Source organism: Cebus imitator, unplaced genomic scaffold (genome assembly GCF_001604975.1).
Source record: "Cebus imitator isolate Cc_AM_T3 unplaced genomic scaffold, Cebus_imitator-1.0 Scaffold575, whole genome shotgun sequence".
NCBI classification, from domain to species: domain Eukaryota; kingdom Metazoa; phylum Chordata; class Mammalia; order Primates; family Cebidae; genus Cebus; species Cebus imitator.
Genome location: NW_016107890.1, coordinates 952,440 through 972,819, shown reverse-complemented (window position 1 = coordinate 972,819; position 20,380 = coordinate 952,440). Strand labels below are relative to the sequence as shown.

Below are 20,380 nucleotides of genomic sequence, written 5' to 3'. Positions count from 1 at the left end.
TTTTTTTTTGAGACAGAGTCTTGCTCTGTCACCCAGGCTGGAGTGCAATAATGCAATCTCAGGTCACTGCAACCTCCGCCTTCTGGGTTCAAGCAATTCTCCTGCCTCAGCCTCTCGAGTAGCTGGTATTACAGGCACGTGCCACCCACACTTGGCTAATTTTTGTATTTTTAGTAGTGACGGGGTTTCACGATGTTGACCAGGCTGGCCACAAACTCCTGACCTCATGATCTGCCCACTTCGGGATTACATGCGTGAGCCACCACACCCAGCCTTTAATACTGTTTTCTAAGGTGACCCTTTCGATCATTTCTCTTTTACACTTCAGTAGTGATTATATATGAAGAGAAAGTTTAGAACTTAAATCTACCAGCTGTTTTCATGTATTTTTAGAACAGATAAGATGCCAAGAGAAAAAGTGTAAAAGTAAAGCTGTTCTTGACTTGCATAAATCTCTTTCATATAAATAATTGGCTTTGCCATAATAGCTATCCCAGCTGGTTAGCCTCAGGAGTGTTCTTCCCCATCAGATACTAAATCTTGAGAACTTGGGAAAAAGCAGCTGTTAACTAGGACCTTCCTATTACCTGACTCACCCAGACCACCCTAAAAGCTCATACATTTTCATTGATACAGGACCAACTAGTATATTGGCAAGATGGATGTTATCAAGAGAGAATAACAAAATGGCCTCCTTGGTACCCCTTTTACCCCTTCTCCATCATAACTGCTCTCTCAGGACCATTTTTTTGTTTAACAGTTAATATTGGAGTTATTGCAGTATAAATGCTACAAGATAGTGTTTCTGTAAAGGAATTAACTGTCCATTGAGGGGACTGACAAAAACACCTAAAGTACAGCATTAAAGCTACATAGCCTATTCGGTTGTAGCAGAGGAAAGAAAGACTAACACACTGTCTGGGTGGTCTGGGATGGTGTCATAGAAGGAGTGCTATTTTAGAGGTTAACTAGAAACCTCTCAGGAGGAGGAGGGAAAGAGAATGAAGGAAAGGGCCTTTTCAGGCAAAGACAACAGGATGTACAAAAGCACAGAGATGTAAAACAGCACAATTTTAGAAGGAAACTGCAAATAAAGCAGTATTGCTGGAACATAGAGTGTGGAGAGAGACAGTGGACAGAGAGGTTGAAAACTGTGAATTGAGTGAATTGTATGCCAAGTTAAGATATATGAATTTGATTCTTTACAGAATTTGGGAGCACTTAAAAGTGTTTTAAGCAGCACTAAGTGCCATTATTTGGTTTTTATTTAGAAAGATGTATCTAGGGTTTAATGAGGGTAGAAAGAACAGTTATTGCAAAAACAGACATGTGAGAAGATAAAGGACTCAATTAAGGTTTTGAGTTGAGCAATTTCAAATTGCTGATATTCAGCCATTTTTGACAGAAATGTCATATGGTTTATTCAACTAGTAGCGTGAGGATGGAAAAGAAGAGGCAGACTTGAGAAAGATATAGGTGGTAGAATTGATAGATTCAACAGTAGCATTAAAGGAGAAGGTGGTTGTAGAGGTAATTCCAAGTTTGGGGCTTACCACGAGATTGGGTTATCATGCCATTCATCAAAATAAAACATGATAGGAAGAGGTGCAGCTAACACTCCCTAAACTTGCCCACTCTCCCATGCTCTTTGGAGTCATTACCTTTAATCTTTTTGCTCTACTCCAAGAAAATCTCCACCAGTGGTTTTCAGGGATGTACAATCATTTGGATTTTCCTGGGCCACACTGGAGAAAGAATTGTCTTGGCCACACATAAAATACACTAACACTAACAATAGCCGATGGGCTTAAAAAAAAAAAAAATGTCAAACACCTGAGGCATTTGAAGAAGAACAGAAATCTAAAAGTTTAGAAAACAGGCCGGGTACAGTAGCTCTTGCCTGTAATCCCAGCACTTTGGGAGGCCAAGGCAGGTGGATTACTTGTAATCAGGAGTTCCAGACCAGCCTGGCCAACATGGTGAAACCCCATCTCTACTAAAAATACAAAAATTAGCCAGCCATGGTAGCATGTGCTTATAATCCCAGCTACTAGGGAAGCTGAGGCAGGAGACTCGTTTGAACCCAGGAGGCAAAGGTTGCAGTGAGCCGAGATTGCACCGCTGCACTCCAGCCTGGGTGACAGAGCAAGACTCCCAAGACTCCATCTCCAGCAAGAACAACAACAGCAAAATTTTGGAAAACGTTTTTGGGGGAGTCATCAAGGAAAACTTCCCTGGCCTTGCTAGAGACCTAGACATCAAATACAAGAAGCTCAAAGAACATCTGGGAAATGCATTGCAAACAAAATTATCGCTGAGGCATATTGTTATCAGGTTATCTAAAGTTAAGACTAAGGAAAGAATCTTAAGAGCTGTGAGGCAAAAGCACAAGGTAAACTTTAAAGGAAAACCTATCAGCTTCACAGCAGATTTCTCAGCAGAACCCCTACAACCTAGAAAGGATTGGGGCCTTATCTTCAATCTCCTTAAAGAAAACAATTTATCAGCCAAGAAATTTGTATCCAGTGAAACTAACCTTCATAATTGAAGGAAAGATACAGTCTTTTTCAGAGAAATGCTGAGAGAATTCGCCACTACCAAGCCAGCATTACAAGAACTGCTAAAAGGAGCCCTAAATCTTGAAACAAATCCCAGAAACACATCAAAACAGAACCTCTTTGAAACAAATCTATCAGGACCTACAAAACAAAAATATAATTTAAAAAAATAATAATAAGGTATACAGGCAACAGATACCATGATGAATGGAATGGTACCTCACATCTCAATACTAATGTTGAATGTAAGTGGCCTAAATGCTCCACTGAAAGAAACAGAATTGCAGGATAGATAAGAATTCACCAACCATCTGCTGCCTTTAAGAGACTCACCCAACACATAAGGACTCACATAAATTTAAGGTAGAGGGGTAGAAAAAGACATTCCATGCAAATGGACACCAAAAGTGAACAGGAGTACTATTCTCGCATCAGACAAAACAAAATTTAAAGCAGCAGCGGTTCAAAAAGACAAAGAAGGACATTATATAATGATAAAAGGCCTCATTCAACAGGAAAATATCACAATCCTAAATATACATGCACCAAACACTGGAGCTCCCAAATTAGACCTAAGAAATGAGATAGACAATAACACAATAATAGTGGGGGACTTCAACACTCCACTGACAGCATTAAACAGGTTATCAAAACAGAAAATCAACAAAGAAACAATGGATTTAAACTATACCCTGGAACAAATGGACTTAACAGATATTTACAGAACATTCTACCCAGCCACCACAGAATGTACATTCTATTCATTAGCAAATGAACTTTCTCCAAGATAGACCATATAATAGGCCACAAAACAAGCCTTGATAAATTTATGAAAATTGAAATTTTATCAAAAACTCAGACCACATTGGAATAGAACTGGAAGTCAACTCCAAAAGGAACCTTAAAAACCATGCAAATACATGAACATTAAATAACCTGCTCCTGAATGATCATTGGGTCAACAATGAAGATGGAAATTTAAAAATTCTTCAAACTGAACAGTAAATGATACAACCTATCAAAACCTCTGGGATACACCAAAGGCATTGCTAAGAGGAAGTTTATAGCATGAAATGCCCACATCAAAAAGTCAGAAAGCTCACAAATAGACAATCTAAGGTCACACCTCAAGGAATTAGAGAAACAAGAACAAATCAAACCCATACCCAGCAGAAGAAAATAAATAACCAAGATCAGAGCAAAACTAAATAAAATTGAAACAAAAAGACAATACAAAGCTAAATGAAATAAAAAGTTGATTCTTTGAAAAGACAAATAAGATTGATAGACCATAACCAAGAAAAGAAGAGAGAAAATTCAAATAAGCTCAATTAGAAAAGAAATGGGGGATATAACAACTGACAGCACAGAAATACAAAAGATCATTCCAGTCTACTATGAACAACTTTACACGCAAAAATTAGAAAACCTAGAGGAGTGTTCGCTTTGGCAGCACATATACTAAAATTGGAACGATACAGAGAAGATTAGCATGGCCTCTGCGCAAGGATGACACGCAAATTCGTGAAGCGTTCCATATTTAAAAAAAAAAAAAAAAAAAAAAGAAAACCTAGAGGAGATGGGTAAATTCCTGGAGAGATACAACCTTGCTAGCTTAAATCAGGAAGAATTAGATACCCTGAACAGACCAGTAACAAGCAGCAAGATTGAAATAGTAACTTAAAAATTACCAACAAAAAAAAAATCCAGGACCAGACCATTCACAGCTGATTTCTACCAGATGTTCAAAGAATTGGTACCAATCCTATTGACACTATTGCAAAAGATAAAGAGGGAATTATCTCCAAATCATTTTATGAAGCCAGTAGCACCCTAATACCAAAACCAGGAAAGGACATAACAAAAAAAGAAAACAATATCCTTGATGAGCATAAATGCAAAACTCCTTAACAAAATACTAGCTAACCAAATCCAACAACGTATCAAAAAGATAACTCACCATGATCAAGTGGATTTTATACCAGGGATGCAGGGATGGTTTAACATACGCAAGTCAATAAATGTAATACACCACATAAACGGAATTAAAAACAAAAATCATACAATCACCTAAATAGACACAGAAAAAGCATTCCACAAAGTCCAGCATCTCTTTATAATTAAAACTCATCAAAATCAGCATACAAGGGACATACCTCAATGTAATAAAAGCCATCTATTACAGACTCACAGCCAACATAATACTGAATGGGAAAAAGTTGAAAGCATTCCCTCTGAGAACTAGAACAAGATAAGAATGCTCACTCTCACCACTTCTATTCAACATGTACTATGTTGAAGTGCTAACCAGAGAAATCAGAGAAAGAAATGAAGTTCATCCAAATCAGTAAAGAGGAAGTCAAATTGTCGCTATTTGCTGATGATATCATTGTATACCTAGAAAACCCTAAAGACTCTTCCAAAAAGCTCCCAGAACGGATAAAATTCAGCAAAGTTTCCAGATACAAAATTAATGTACACAAATCAGTAGCTCTCCTATACACCTAGAGCAACTAAGCTGAGAATCAAATCAAGAACTCACCCCATTTACAATAGCTACAAATAAATAAATAAATAAATAAATAAATAAATAAATAAAATACTTAGGAATATTCCTAACCATGGAGATGTAGTTTTACAAGGAAAACTGCAAAACACTGCTGAAAGAAATCATAGATGACACAAACAAATGAAAACACATCCCATGCTCATGGATGGGTAGAATGAATATTGTGAAAATGACCATACTGCCAAAAGCAATCTACAAATTCAATGCAATTCCTATTAAAATAATACTATCATTCTTATGCAACTAGAAATAACAGTTCTAAAATTCATATGGAACCAAAAAAGAGCTCACATAGCCAAGGCAAGACTAAACAAAAAGAACAAATCTGGAGGCATCACATTAAGTGATATCAAACTATACTATAAGGCCATAGTCACCAAAAGAGCATGGTAGTGGTATAAAGATAGGCACATAGACAAGTCAAACTGAATAAAGAACTGAGTAGTAAACCCAAATACTTAACAGCCAACTGATCTTTGTCAAAGCAAACAAAAACATAAAGTGAGGAAAGGACACCCTGTTCAACAAACGATGCCATGATAATTGGCATTGAAGAATAAAACTCTAGCCTCATTTCTCAACTTATAAAAAAAAAAAATCAACTCAAGATGAATCAAGAACTTAAATCTAAGACCTGAAACTAAAAATTCTAGAAGATAACATCAGGGAAAAAAAAAAAACCTTTTAGACATTTGCTTAGGCAAGGATATCATGACCAAGAACCCAAAGCAAATGCGATAAAAACAAAGATAAATAGCTGGGATTTAATTAAACTAAAGAGCTTTTCATGGCAAAAGGAACAGTCAGCAGAGTAAACAGAACACCAACAGAGTGGAGAAAATCTTCACAATCTATACATCTGACACAGGACCAATATCCAGAATCTACAATAAACTCAAACAAATTAGCAAGACAAAAACTAACAATCCCATCAAGAAGCGGGCTAAGGACTTGAATAGACAATTTTCAAATGAAGATATACAAATGGCCAACATATGAAAAAATGCTAAGCTATGAGGATGCAAATACATAAGAATGACACAACGGACTTTGGGGACTCGGGTAAACAGTGAGAAGGGGTGAGGGATAAAAGACTACAAATAGGGTGCAGTGTATACTGCTTGGGTGATGGGTCCACCAAAATCTCACAAATCACCGCTTAAAGAACTTACTCATGTAACCAAACACCATCTGTTCCCCAATAACCTATGCAAAAAAAAATTTTTAATGACAAAAAAAAGTCATAATCTTGTAAGAAAGTTACGAATTTGTGTTGGGCCACATTCAAAACCATCCTAGGCCACAGGTTGGACAAGCTTGGTTTAGAGTTTTGGCATACCATAATTGTATTAACTAATTTACAAACATGATCCTGGCATCTGAATTTGGAACTCTCAGATAAATTCCTGTTACATGTGGTAGTAAGGCTAGTGGAAACCTTGATTAATCTAGTATTCTCAGTATCAAATAACAGAATTGTATAACCAAACCATTCATGGACACAAAAATATGTCCACAGGAAGATGCATCCCAGCTTCTTAGAAACATCTGAATTTAGGAGCCAGAACTATTTAAATGCTATAATAAACAAACTTGAAGATTTTGAGGCTCTTCTGTGAATTTTATTATATATTCCCCTTTCCCTCATGTAACCTCCCACTTCTCCCCCATACCCCAAAAGAAGAGTTCAAATACCCATCCCCATGCAGGTTCTTTGAAAGATGAGAACTACGGCATAGTACCTTTTTAGGAAAAGGTGAGTGGGGGATGTGTAGCAGAAAACAACTTGAAATTATATAGGATTGCAACTTTATAGTTATATTACAACTTTAGGATTGTAATTCAATACTTTGACATATCTTTCCTACAATTGAGAGCATACTGCTGCTGAGCAGCAAAGAAGCCTTGATTCTTGCACTTTAATGATCAGAATTATAAAGTGTGTTAATTGCATGAGTTCCAGGTCAGAGCTCTTATTTTCGAACTTAACCAACATTAAAGTAGGTATCATTACTTTTGAGCAGCAGCTCTTCAAGTTTGTTTCATCAAATTACAATTCCAAGAAATCTTCCACAAAGAAAGAGTTGCATAGGTAGATTAATTATGGAAATAATAAATCCTTTTTTCTTTGCCTTTGAGATTCACAGCACACATTAATATATTCTAAAGAAACCTCTTTAACTTTATTTAAATCCACTGAGTCCAAAACTGTTTGACCGTGGATCCTTTTTGGAGGTGGCATCTGTTATTATATTGGACATACTTTGGAAAATGCTGTTCTGGAAATAAGTTTTTAAAATAGTTAAAACACCAGTTTCAAATGTATTACATTCCTATGGATCCTTTGCCAGCTGTGTGAATCACAGCTCTTTGAAGATCATACCCCTCCCTGAATTCTGTCTTAGAGTTCAACCCTTAAAAGTTTGCACTGACTCACAAGGTTTCATGCTGCTTAGTCATCTCAGCCCTTTGCAGTGTATTCCTGTGCTGATGCCATTAGGTCAAGTCACACCTTTCTTTCAAAGGGTGCCCTAGTCTAGGACTACTGACCAGCTAGCTGGATCTTTCAATTATAGACATCAAAAACGTAAAGAGAAATATAGGTTGCCTTTATGCCAGGAATATAAAAGCTCCCTATCAAAGCCAGCACTTTTCTTTACTCTTTAAGAGTAGCGCATTCTTTATCAGTTACCAGGCTAAAAACTTGTTTAAACAAATGTATTTAGTCATTTGCTCACTTACCCAACAAATATTTATTTAAATCCCATACTGAAAAGGCTTTGATGATACAATTTGAAAAAGAAAATTTTTTTTAAAGTGGCTCACCACCTTATTGGCTATACCAACCTGCAATCTTATAAATTATCTCAAATCCAAGCGTATCTGAAAATATTCTGTTGTGATCAACGTGATACTTTTCAACAGTCTTAAGCTGGGTTGATTACACTAATCAAGGGCAAATACTAAATGCTAAATAGGTGAAATTGTTAGCATGGATAATTTGCCTTGGTTTTATATAAACCAAAATTTAGCTTTCTATATATAACTATAAAATAAAACATTGTTTCAAACTTTATAAATTATCTCCAGAATTTTTAAGAACAAAGACCCAGTTATCAGCCAAACTGCCTGGGTTTGAGCCATGGCTTTACCACTTACTTATTATCTGAACTTGGGCAACTTTAATGACTTAATCTGAACTTCAATTCCTTCATCTATATGAACTGGAGATGATATCTAGCTAATGGGATTTTCTGCAGGATAAAAATTTGCTAATATCTATAAGCTACTCAGTACAATGTCCAGCATATAGTTATTGCTCCATAAAGGGTTGCTGTCAATACTATTCTGTCACATGTGACAAATACAATGTTTTATCTATTTTTTACCCTGTATTCTATAAGGCAAAGTGATTCCATAGAATAGCTATTCGATAAACATTTGCTGAAGTGGTTGGCGAGAGGGCAGGAACTTTAAAAAGGAAATAGGTGTCTGTTCTGGAAAAGTGAGATGAAAAGAAGCTATGCCTGGGCCAGAGAGAGGGCACTGTTCATTTCTGATGTACAAATTTCCTTAGTTCATTCCCTACTCTTCCTTGTGCTTCACTTATCTTTTAAGGGTGATTAGAAACAGAGGACAAAATGACAATTTAAGGCCTTTCCCTAAATGATTGCATATGTATCTTTTCATCTCTTGTGGTCTTCTTTACTCAAGCTCTTTTGTGATTTTATGCAATTTTTTACTAAGAATTCTATATCTGTTTCAAAAGTAAACTTTTGCTGAGTAAACAGTAAGTTAAGGAGATTAGAAAAAGCTTTCTAAAACAGATGGATAGGAAAAGATGTATTAGATGCCAGAACACAGTTACCATAAAAACTTAGTTCTTGGACTCTTGATTTAGCATGTTTGATCACTAAACAAGTTTGGGCTCAAAGCAAAGATATTGTGGAAAAATAGTTTCCACAAAAAAATTGTTATGAAATGGAAGCATAAAGGAAACCTTTTAAAAATATTTCTAACTACAACATATATCATTGAAGCTGACTCAGAAGCTGCTTTTTAAAATATCCAGACAATTCAAATTATTAAAAATAGTGAAAATAGGCCGGGCGCGGTGGCTCAAGCCTGTAATCCCAGCACTGTGGGAGGCCGAGGCGGGTGGATCACGAGGTCAAGAGATCGAGACCATCCTGGTCAACATGGTGAAACCCCGTCTCTACTAAAAATACAAAGAATTAGCTGGGCATGGTGGTGCGTGCCTGTAATCCCAGCGACTCAGGAGGCTGGGGCAGGAGAATTGCCTGAACCCGGGAGGCGGAGGTTGCGGTGAGCCGAGATCGCGCCATTGCACTCCAGCCTGGGTAACAAGAGCGAAACTCCGTCTAAAAAAAAAAAAAAAATAGTGAAAATAGCAGAGAAAATTACTTTTAAAATATTCTATAATTGAGACCTCCCACTAAATCAGATTTAGTGCAAGAGTTCTAAGACAACAGAACCCTCAGTGGAATGAGGACCAAAATAAGTACTAGAAATAAAGGTGAACATTGTTTTTTTTTTTCATCTTACTATTGCCAGATATATGTGTTTTTTGTGTAATAGCTTTGTAATTATTACAGAAATCTATGAGATATATACTTATATCATTTCAATGACATTGATGATATTACTGAGATAAGAGAGCAAATTATTATTTGCTCAGTCAGTAGGATTTACTGAAGCCAGAGCTTGTTGCCTCCTCTGCCATGGAGAGAAGACAGAGCTCTAAGCACCATGAGAAATGAAGGCAGATGGAGAATTTTAAGTTCTGCTCAGTCCTTTTGCATGTAATTCAGTTTTTAAATTTGTAAGGTCAAATCAAGGGGTAAGAAGTACTTAATAATTTTTTTTTTAATAAAAGCTTTACCTGGAACATCTCCAGAACAACTGCCTGGCACTATCATGAAAATTTAAAAATAACCTTTTTTTTTTTTCTTAAACAGGCAGGGTCTCACTCTGTTGTCGCCCAGTGGTGTGATTATATTTCCCTGCAGCCTTGAGCTCCCTGGCTCAAGCAGTCTCCCACCTCAGCACCCTGAATAGCTGGGACTGTAGATGTGTGACGCCATACTTGTCTAATTTTTTTTATTTTTGTAGAGGTGGGGTCTTGCTATGTTGCCAGGCTGGTCTCAAGTGATCCTCCTTTAACCTTCCAAAGCACTAGGAGTAAGTCCTGAGTCACTGTGCCCAGCCGAGATCTTTTTTAAATTCCAAGTTTTATTCTTGTTTGGCAGTCCTAAGGTAGGTCAGCATTTGAGGCAATGGTACTTTTACTTATTTGGCTTTGGTAGCTCCTAAGCCTCCTGTTTTTTTAATATGAACTACAGTGGTCTTTTCTACTTAGATAATTTAAGTTGTCATCTTTTGATGAATTTATTTAAAGCTAAAAGCTTTTTCCTTTTCTTCTGTGGAGGGGAAAAAACGGTGATTAAATCAAATGATTCATACAGGACACTGTCGCAAAACCACTCAACAATGAGTTGACTGATTTTAATGCATGTTCTTTATGTTTAAAATTAAAGTTTATAATTCTGTGATATTTATTTATTGTAGGATGTAATTAAAACCATTGTGCAGAGTGGTGGCATCAAGCATCTAGTTACCATGGCAACTAGTGAACATGTAATAATGCAGAATGAAGCCCTTGTTGCTTTGGCATTAATAGCAGCTTTAGAATTGGGTAAGTACCCCAGTGACAAACTTATTTTCTTCTATTTTTATCTTGGATGAAAGGAAGCATAGAAATGGAGTTGAAGTCAAACATAACTTGACTGAAAGCATTTTGCTATTGTGTCTGTACCATTCTCTGAATCTATGGAAAATCATTCTATATAGGTTGTTACAGCTGTCCCCTTTGGTTGTGTTTTTGGTAACGTTTTTAGGGCAATGCATTAAGGTAAGTTTAACTTTTAAATAGTATTTCAAGTTACAGCCAGTTAGAGCATAGAGAAAACATTTTCAGCAGGCTTCACAGAGAAACCAAACAATATTTAGAATTTGGCAGCACATGAAGAGTCTGCTACTCTCCCAGTGACCCGGACTTTCTTTTCCATCTCTGCTGGTTCTATCTACTACTAATTCTTGCTGTTCTCCATATGCATCTCAGTCACTGTGATTTCTGTTGCTTGGTAGCATTGCCTTACTCCTGTGTGTTTTACATTCAGAACTCCCCCAAAGCAGAGGCTAAATAATTCAATTAGTTTCAGTCTAACATAGCATTTCTTTCTTTGTTTTTTTTGAGGAGTCTTACTCTGTTGCCCAGGCTGCAGTGCAATGGCACAATCTCAGCTCACTGCATCCTCTGCCTCCTGGGTTCAAGCAATTCTTGTGCCTCAGCCTCCCGAGTAGCTGGGATTACAGATGCCTGCCACCACACCTGGCTAATTTTTGTATTTTTAGTGGAGACAGCGTTTCACCATGTTGTCCAGGCTGGTCTTGAACCCCTGACCTCAAGTGATCCATCCAAATTGCTGGGATTACAGATGTGATCCACCATGCCCAACCCTAACATAGCATTTCTAATGAGCAGAATTCTTCATGAGAAGCTAATTCATAGGCATTTAGTTTATGAATAGCATAAACTAGATGGCTTAGGAGCCAACCCAAGACAGTCAGGGATAGTGTAACAGAGTCACATGTCCTGTGGTTAAGGCCTAAGGCTGCTTTACACAAAGGAGGACTTTACACTTAGTAGGGATGTCCTATCCAATTCAAAGCCATTTGGGTAAATACTGTTAACTGATAGCCTCTTAATTCCCACTGATGACTTATATCCATAATTCTCACACTGGGACAAATAGACCCTCCAACTTGATTCCAGAAAGAGGAAACACTAATGTGTATATTTTTTTTATGTGCATAGAGTGTGTAATGATCAAGTCAAGGTGTATAGGATATCTGTCTCCTTGAATAGTCTATTGTTGACTGGAAGCCTTACCGATAACAATCAGTGAACACATTTTATATATTATATACTATATTTTTATAATAAAGCCAGAGAAAAGAAAATGTTATTAAGAAAATCATAGGGAAGAGAAAATATATTTACTGTTCATTAAGTAGAAGTGGATTATCAAAAAGGTCTTCATCCTTGTCTTCCCATTGAGTGGGCTGAGGAAGGAGAAGAACAGAGGGGCTAATCTTGCTTTCTCAGGGATGGCAGAAGAGAAGAAATTCCAAGTATAAGTGGACCCCACAGTTCATACTTGATATTGTTCAAGGGTCAGCTGTATATTTTTTGGTGAAATGCCAATTTTTGTCTTTTACCCATTTTCTTTTTTTTTTACTATTGAGTTTTGAGAATGCTTTATATATTCTAAAAGCTTTATAGTTCTATATTTTACATTTGAGTCTATAATCCATTTTGAGTTAATACTGGTATAAGGTGTGAGGTTTAGGTTAGGTTCATTTCCTTTGTCCTATGGATGTCTACTTGTACCAGCACCTTTTGTTTAAAAGCTGTCTTTCTTCCACTGAATTGATTTTATACCAGCATCAAAGTCAGTTGATCATATATGTGTGAGTCTGTTTCGTGGTCTTCTATTCAGTTCCTTTGATATAAGTGTCTATGTCACCACCAGTAATGCCTTGCTATCTTTATTACTGGAGTTATAGAATAAGCCTTAATACTGGGTAGAGGAATTCCTCATACTTTATTCTTCTTTATCAAGATTGTTTTAGCTATTTTAGGGCCTGTGGCTTTCATTATAAGTTTTAGTATAAGTTTGTCTATTTTCTACAGAAAATCTTGTTAGGATTTTGATTGAAATTGCGTTGAGTCCTTATCTTTCATTTGTGGAGAAAATTGTGTGATTTATCAGATTTACTCAAAAATAATTTGAGATGAGTAAGAGTAGGTGAATGAGACAGATTGGCCATGATAATTCTTTAAGATGATAAGTACATAATGTATATTATTATACCATCTGTTCTGATTTTGTATATGTTTAACACTAACCATAATAAAAAGTTTTAACTGACTTATAGTAAAAGAAATGTGTTAGTATTAAATATTAAGCTTAAACACCTGAAATGTCTACTAAAATCTACTTCTATTTACTTTTTCCACGTGGTCTGAATTTAATGTTATTTATCCAGGTCATTATTATTTATCAGTTCCATTTGGAAGTTTTCATATGATCGGTTTCTGGAGAAGGAAGAACTGTTCATGCTGAGGGTACTGGGTTCATACACCGTAGATATACGTTTTTTTATTTTGTAGGCACTGCTGAGAAAGACCTAGAAAGTGCTAAACTTGTACAGATTTTACACAGACTGCTAGCAGATGAGAGAAGTGCTCCTGAAATCAAATATAATTCTATGGTCCTGATATGTGCTCTTATGGGATCTGGTAAGTATTTCTCCTATTGTTTGATGTCCATAAGTATACAGTTCACATTAAATATAGAGTAATAGTGAATGATGGCTTTAGGTTTTAAAACCAGTAGAAATTAGTTTATGGAGGTTATAAGATTACTTTTTTCCCATTAATGTAAGCACTTAACCGTTTCTTTATGGTGATAACATTGAAAATCTTCTCTTCTCGTTGTCTTGAAATATATACTACATTGGTATTTTCTAGCCACACAACTGTATAAATTACTTTTCACTGAAGATATTCCCAAAAGATTCTTACTACAATAGAAAGTATCACATAGCGAATATAGATGACATTCAGTATTGCAAAATCAATGTCTCATGAACTCTAAAGTGTTATTTTATAGTAGGCATAGGTTCTGATTTTGTATGCCATATTAACTAAGGAATTTGTTTAGTGGACCAGGCAGGGTGGCTCATGGCAGTAATCCCAGCACTTTGGGAGGCAGAGGTGGGCAGATCCCTTGAGGCCAGGAGTTCGATACCAGCCTGGCCAACATACTGAAACCCTGTCTCTACCAAAAATACAAAAATTAGCCAAGAGTGGTGGCACACACCTGTATTTTGATTCTGTTGGTACTGGTGTTGAATTTCCTATATTCTTGCTGGTTTTCCAGCTAATTGTTCTGTCAGTTGTCAAGAGGAGGAGTGTTGAAGTCTCCTGCTATAATTACCTATTTCTCCTTTCAGTTCTGCCAATTTTTGCTTAACGTAATTTTCAGCTCTGTTGTTAGGTACCTACATTTTGAGGATTGCTGTGCTTTCTTGAGGGATTGACCCTTTTATCATATAATGTTCCTCTCTCTGGTATTTTTCTTTGCTCTCATCAACTTTATCTGACTTTAACATAGCTACTCCTGCTTTTTTTATTACTATTTTCTTTCATGTCCCACTACAAGAAGCCATCCTGCTTTATTTTGAATAATATTCACATGACCTTTTCCCACTCTTTTAGTTTCATTCTGCTGTATTATATTTGTAGTGAGTTTCTTATATACAGCACATAGTTGTGTCACATTTTCTAATCCACTCTGCCAGTCCCTTTTAATTTGTGTATTTAGACCATTTACGTTTAATGGGATGACTGATGTGGCTTAAGTCTGCAATCTTATTTTTGTTTTCTGTTTGTCCCATTTCTTATTTCTGACTTCCTGTGGGTTATTTGAACATTTTTTAGTCATTTACTCTTCCTCACGTATATCTTTTTTTCTTTTTTTTGGAGACAGAATCTTGCTTTGTCACCCAGGCTGGAATGCAGTCGCACAATCTTGGTTCACTGCAACCTCTGCCTCCCAAGTTCAAGCGATTCTTGTGCCTCAGTTTCCTGAGTAGCTAGGATTACAGATGCCTGCTAGCACTCCTGGCTAATTTTTGTATTTTTAGTAGAAACAGCGTTTCACCTATTCCCCAGGCTGGTCTTGAACTTGACCTCAGGTGATTCCCCCCACCTTGGCCTCCCAAAGTGCTGGAATTACAGGTGTGAGCCATCACACTCAGACTCTCATGTATATATCATTCTTAAATATTTCTTCTACATATATTTAGAATCACATTAGACAGTGTTACAACTTTTCTTTCAACCACCAGACATATTTCAGAAAACTCTTTGAAAAGAAGGGAAGTCTATATTTACTCACATTTTTAGATTTCTTATTTTGTTATAATTCCCTTTCTGTTTAGAGAACTTCTTCTAGCGATACTTTTAACTCAGGTCTGCTAGCAACAAATTTTTACCAAATGTTTTTTTCATTTGTAATGAAAGGGAAGTGACGTTCTCAAGTAAGAGAAAATGGGTATAGGATTCTGGGTTCACAGTTCTTTTCTTTCTGTACTTGAAAACTATCATGCCATTTTCTTCTAGCCTCCATGGTTTCTGATGAGAAATCCACTGTGTTCCTATTTGTTTTTTTCCCCTGTAGGTAAGGTGTCATTTCTGTCTCTCAAAACTTTTTTCTTTGCGTTTAGTATTCAGAAATTTAACTATGACGTGTCTTGGTGTGAACTTCTTTGGGTTTATCCTGTTTGAGTTTGCTCAGCTTCTTGAATTGGTAGGTTTATGTCTTTTGCGAAATTTGGGATGTTGTGACTGTTAGTTCTTCACGTACTTTTCAGCCCCATTAGGGTCTTTCCAGACCTCTGATGACACTAATGTGAGATCTTTAATTATAGTCCTACAGGTCCCTGAGGTTTTATTCTTTTTTACCCCCAGATTATTTTCTCTTTGTTATGCAGACTGAGTAATTTCTATTGTTTTATCTTGGAAGTTCTCAGATTATTTCCTTTGCCCTCTCTGTTGTGATGTTGAACCTATTTTTATTTCAGTTATATATTATAATATAAAAATTTCCATTTGCTTCTTTGTATCTGGAGATGGATCCTGATGATTGCACAGCAGTGTGAATCTCCCTAATGCCATTAAACTGTATAATTTTTACCCCTCCCACAGCCTCTGGCAATAACCATTTATTTTATGTCTCCATCAGTTTGACTACTGTAGGCACCACATATTTATGTAACAATAAACTTTTGTCCTTTTCTGTCTAGCTTATTTCACTTAGGTCTTTAAGGCTCATCTGTGTTGTAGCACATGTCAGAATTTCATTTCTTTTTAAAGCTGAATAATTTTTCATCATATGTGTTTATCACATTTTGTTTATCCATTCATCAATTCATGAACATTTGGGTCATTTCTGGCTTTTGTAAATAATGCTGCTGCTGTGAACATTAATATACAAATATCTCTGAGTTTCTGTTTTAATTATTTTTGGTATATACTCAGAAGTGGAATTACTAGATCATATGGTCATTCAGTGTTTAATTTTTTAATTAAATACTGTTTTTACTGATTAAATACCATCATACACTTTTCCATAGTGGCTGGACCACGGTACATTTTCACCAACAGTACACATGAATTATAATTTCTTAACATCCTCACCAATGTTTGCTGTGTTTTAATAATGGCCAAACTAATTAGAGTGTGAGGTGGCATATTACTGTGTTTTTTTATTTGCATCTCCATAATGATTAATGATGGGAATCTTTTTTTTTTGAGACGGAGTTTCGCTCTTGTTACCCAGGCTGGAGTGCAATGGCGCGATCTCGGCTCACCGCAACCTCCGCCTCCTGGGTTCAGGCAATTCTCCTGCCTCAGCCTCCTGAGTAGCTGGGATTACAGGCACACACCACCATGCCCAGCTAATGTTTTGTATTTTTAGTAGAGACGGGGTTTCACCATGTTGACCAGGATGGTCTCGATCTCTTGACCTCGTGATCCACCCGCCTCGGCCTCCCACAGTGCTGGGATTACAGGCTTGAGCCACCGCGCCCGGCCGATGGGAATCTTTTCATGTGTTTGTGGCCATTTGTATATTTTCTTTGGAGAAATGTCTATTCAAGTCTTTGTCCATTTTTAGAATTGAAGAGGTTTTTTTTTTTTAGGCGGCGTTTTGCTCTTGTTGCCCAGGCTGTAGTACGATGGCATGATCTTGGCTCACCACAACCTCCCATCTCCTGGGTTCAAGCAATTCTTCTGCCTCAGCCTCCCACATGGCTGGGATTACAGGCATGCACCACCACACCCGGCTAATTTTGTATTTTTAGTAGAGACGGGGTTTCTCCATGTTGGTCAGGCTGGTCTGGAACTCCCAACCTCAGGTGATCTGCCTGCCTCAGCTTTCCAGAGTGCTGGGATTACAGGTGTGAGCCACCGTGCCCGACCCAAGTTGTAGGAGTTCTTTATACCAGTACCACACTATTTTGGTTATTGTAGCTTTGTAGTAAGTTTTAAAATCAGTTAGTATGAGAACTTCAGCTTTGTTCTTCTTTTTCAATATTGCTGTGGAGATTTAGGATTCCTTGAGATTATGTATGAATTTTAGGATGGATTTTTCTAATAGTACTAAAAACACTGGTTCATTGGTTTATGTCAGTGTTATCAAAATAAATACATCAGTTTCAGTAGTACTGATTATGTTAAGCTTATTAAACTTCACTCTTCCCATATAACAGTTCTGAGTCTTAACAGGAATCCTACATTTTTCTTATAATTGAAGTTAAATAGAGAAAGCAAGTCAGGAAGAAGAGGATAAAAATCTAAAAGGGAGTCCAGTGTCACAGAAATTTGTTGAAGGATATGAAGTATAAATTTTTCTTTTGCCACAAAATTAATCTGAAACATATCATAAGGTTTTTGATAAGTCATTGGACTTCATATTTGAAATGGTGATAGGGTTATATGTAACCAAACCTTGAGATCATACAATGAGCTATGTTTAGTTATAACTCATTGTAAGCAGTCTTACACTGTAGAACTTGACATCTCCTTTTTCTTTTTAAAAGTTGGGCAAGTAGCTGGGCAGTGGCTCATGACTGTCATATCAGCTACTGGGGAGACTGAGCTGGATGGATCCCTTGAGGCCAGGAGTTTTGAGGCTGCAGTGAGCTGTGATCATGCCACTGTACTCAAACCTGGGCAACAGAGCAAGGCCCCATCTTAAAAAAAGTTTTTAAAATTTGTTTTTAATTTCTTAAAAAAGTAAAGTTTTTATTTTTAGTTATAATACATTCCTTAAAAAGACATTGCTAGGCTACTGCTACGTCTTTTTCCAGAATTGTTCCTAGTTTTATAGCTTAGTCTTGTCAAAATAAGCATTTTGGGTATATGTTTTGAATACATTGTATAATAATATCAAAGCAACCTAACAGAATCATATCTGTTATTTTTTTGTCTTCCAGAATCTCTACATAAGGAAGTGCAGGATTTGGCCTTTCTAGATGTTGTATCTAAACTTCGCAGTCATGAGAACAAAAGTGTTGCCCAGCAGGCCTCTCTCACAGAGCAGAGACTTACTGTGGAAAGCTGAGAACTGCCCGATACATGGCATCATCCCATCTCTGATTTCCCCTCCGTCCTCCATCCAGCTGCCTCTTCCACTTCATTCTCTACCATACCACTTGTGCATGCATGTAATGTTCTAATACCAGTTGAAGAACTGCTGTAGGTACTTGCCTAATAAGATTTCTTAACCCATAGTTAGTGTGAACATGACTTTGTCAAAGGCAAGTCTCCACCCATAACTGTTCTCTCGTATTCCTGTTGCTTGAGCTACATTAAGTAGAATGTGCATGTTGTAGTCCTATGATGACGTAAACTTGGTACTACATAATGACTTGCTCCACACATGCAGTAAACTACATAATGATGTACTGGTAAACTAGAAACAATGCAGCAGGATCTGTCTAGTTATTAAAGATGAAACTGAATAGGAAAAGTAGCTCCATTTTTTGGTGCTTGGGAAGCACAGTGAACAAAAAAAGCTGTATGGCTGCTTATTCATTAGTCTTTCCTACTAATGTCAAACCGACGGTACCTAGAGTTAAATAAAATTCCAGTGCTCTTACTCTTTAACCTATGGTTTCTCCTTTTTCCTTTGTAGACTATTGAAACTGCCACCACAAACTTGGCAAGACTTTCTGAGGTTTCTGATTCCATATTTAATTGACTGTCATCAATAGCCCGATATTCAAAAACATTTGTAGTTTTCAGTGTGAAACTAAGGGTTTGAAGAATTGCTATTACAATCCCTATTATAAAGCATTTGTGTTTTGCCGGTATTTTAATTTCTGATACATATGCTGTTTCACCCAGAAACTACTTCTACCAGTTAATCAACATTGTCCAGCACTTGTCTGTAAAACTCATTTGGCATTTGTTTTCAACTGAGTAAACTGAGTATATAGTTCATTGAAGAACGGATTTTTTTTTTTTTTTTTTTTTTTTTTTTGCTGATTTTCATTATTCAGCTAGAAAGTGAGAAGTTTTATCTCCCATAGTCCTTTTAAATCTTATGTTAACACTTGCAGGACATAGAAGGAAAGATGAAGAAATAAGTTTGTCAGGACTAAAGAAAGGAAGGCAGGTTATAAAAGCCATAGTAGCCAGTCCAGTTCATTCTGCAGATGGCCTCATACCAATCGCTGTTAGAGTTTCCCACCTCCACTTTCCCACTGAGAACTGCAGCAATTTTAAAGGATATGAGAAAGCCAAGATTCAACAGATGAGAAGAGCCCCCTTGGCGAAATATAGTGTACTTTTCACTGCCACTGCCACCACCAAATGGGTTTTTAGAGCTTTGAAACACAATCTTTGTGAATTAATCAAAACCTCCCTGTGACCCACCTGCCTTTCTCCCCATACCCAAATTTGACTACTACTGCCCTAAGAGGCAAGATGGACTTTAATATAGAAGGACTGCAGGACAGTAGAAAGGGCTGCCACAGAGGTGACAGGAGCTCCTTCCTCTTTAACATGAGATGCTACACATCTCTGTGGGTAATCCAAGTTGGACTTTTGACTCTAAAACACCTATAATTCAAGTAAATTAAAATCCTGATGGAGAAAAATTAAAAATAAAAAAATAAAAACGAAAAAATCCTAATGGAGGTAAAGAATCTTGACTTATGTTCTGCTACACTTACTATAAGAATGATATTATTTGTTGTCTTTCTCCTGGGCTGGATAGTGGACTATATTTTATTATAGGCTTTGAAAGACTAATGTTGCATAACTGTTCATATTAACTTAATAAATAGTATAAGAAGCTATAATGGCATCATTTGGTTTGTTTGTATATTTTGTCTATATTTCCAACTCCTAGAATAGGGCTTGCTATTGATGCTCAACAAATATTTGTTGACTGAATGAATCCTATATCCATGAAGTTTCCAGACTGTCTGAACTAATTCCAGAAAGACAGACTGACTCAGAGAGAGTTTGAGATTTGATAGTTTGTCTGACTTTAGGGAAAAAATTTTAACAAAAGCATCCTAAAATCATAGA

The 20,380-nt window shown here is 36.7% G+C and overlaps 1 protein-coding gene and 1 non-coding gene across 6 annotated transcripts in view; both read left to right on the top strand.

Moving 5' to 3' along the window:
- Positions 1-20,153, top strand: part of RAP1GDS1 (Rap1 GTPase-GDP dissociation stimulator 1) — a 100,191-nt gene extending 80,038 nt beyond the window's left edge. For all 5 annotated transcript variants that reach the window (XM_017516199.2, XM_017516202.2, XM_017516198.2 and 2 more), the window contains 3 exons: positions 10,717-10,843; positions 13,385-13,513; positions 18,277-20,153. In XM_017516199.2, coding sequence (XP_017371688.1) covers positions 10,717-10,843; positions 13,385-13,513; positions 18,277-18,404 — 384 coding nt within the window. In that variant the 3' untranslated portion in view covers positions 18,405-20,153. The remainder of the gene's footprint in view (positions 1-10,716; positions 10,844-13,384; positions 13,514-18,276) is intronic.
- Positions 3,996-4,102, top strand: LOC119469120. Its single transcript, XR_005197936.1, has one exon. It is a non-coding gene; the product is annotated as a U6 spliceosomal RNA (small nuclear RNA).
- Positions 20,154-20,380: the final 227 nt, after the last annotated feature.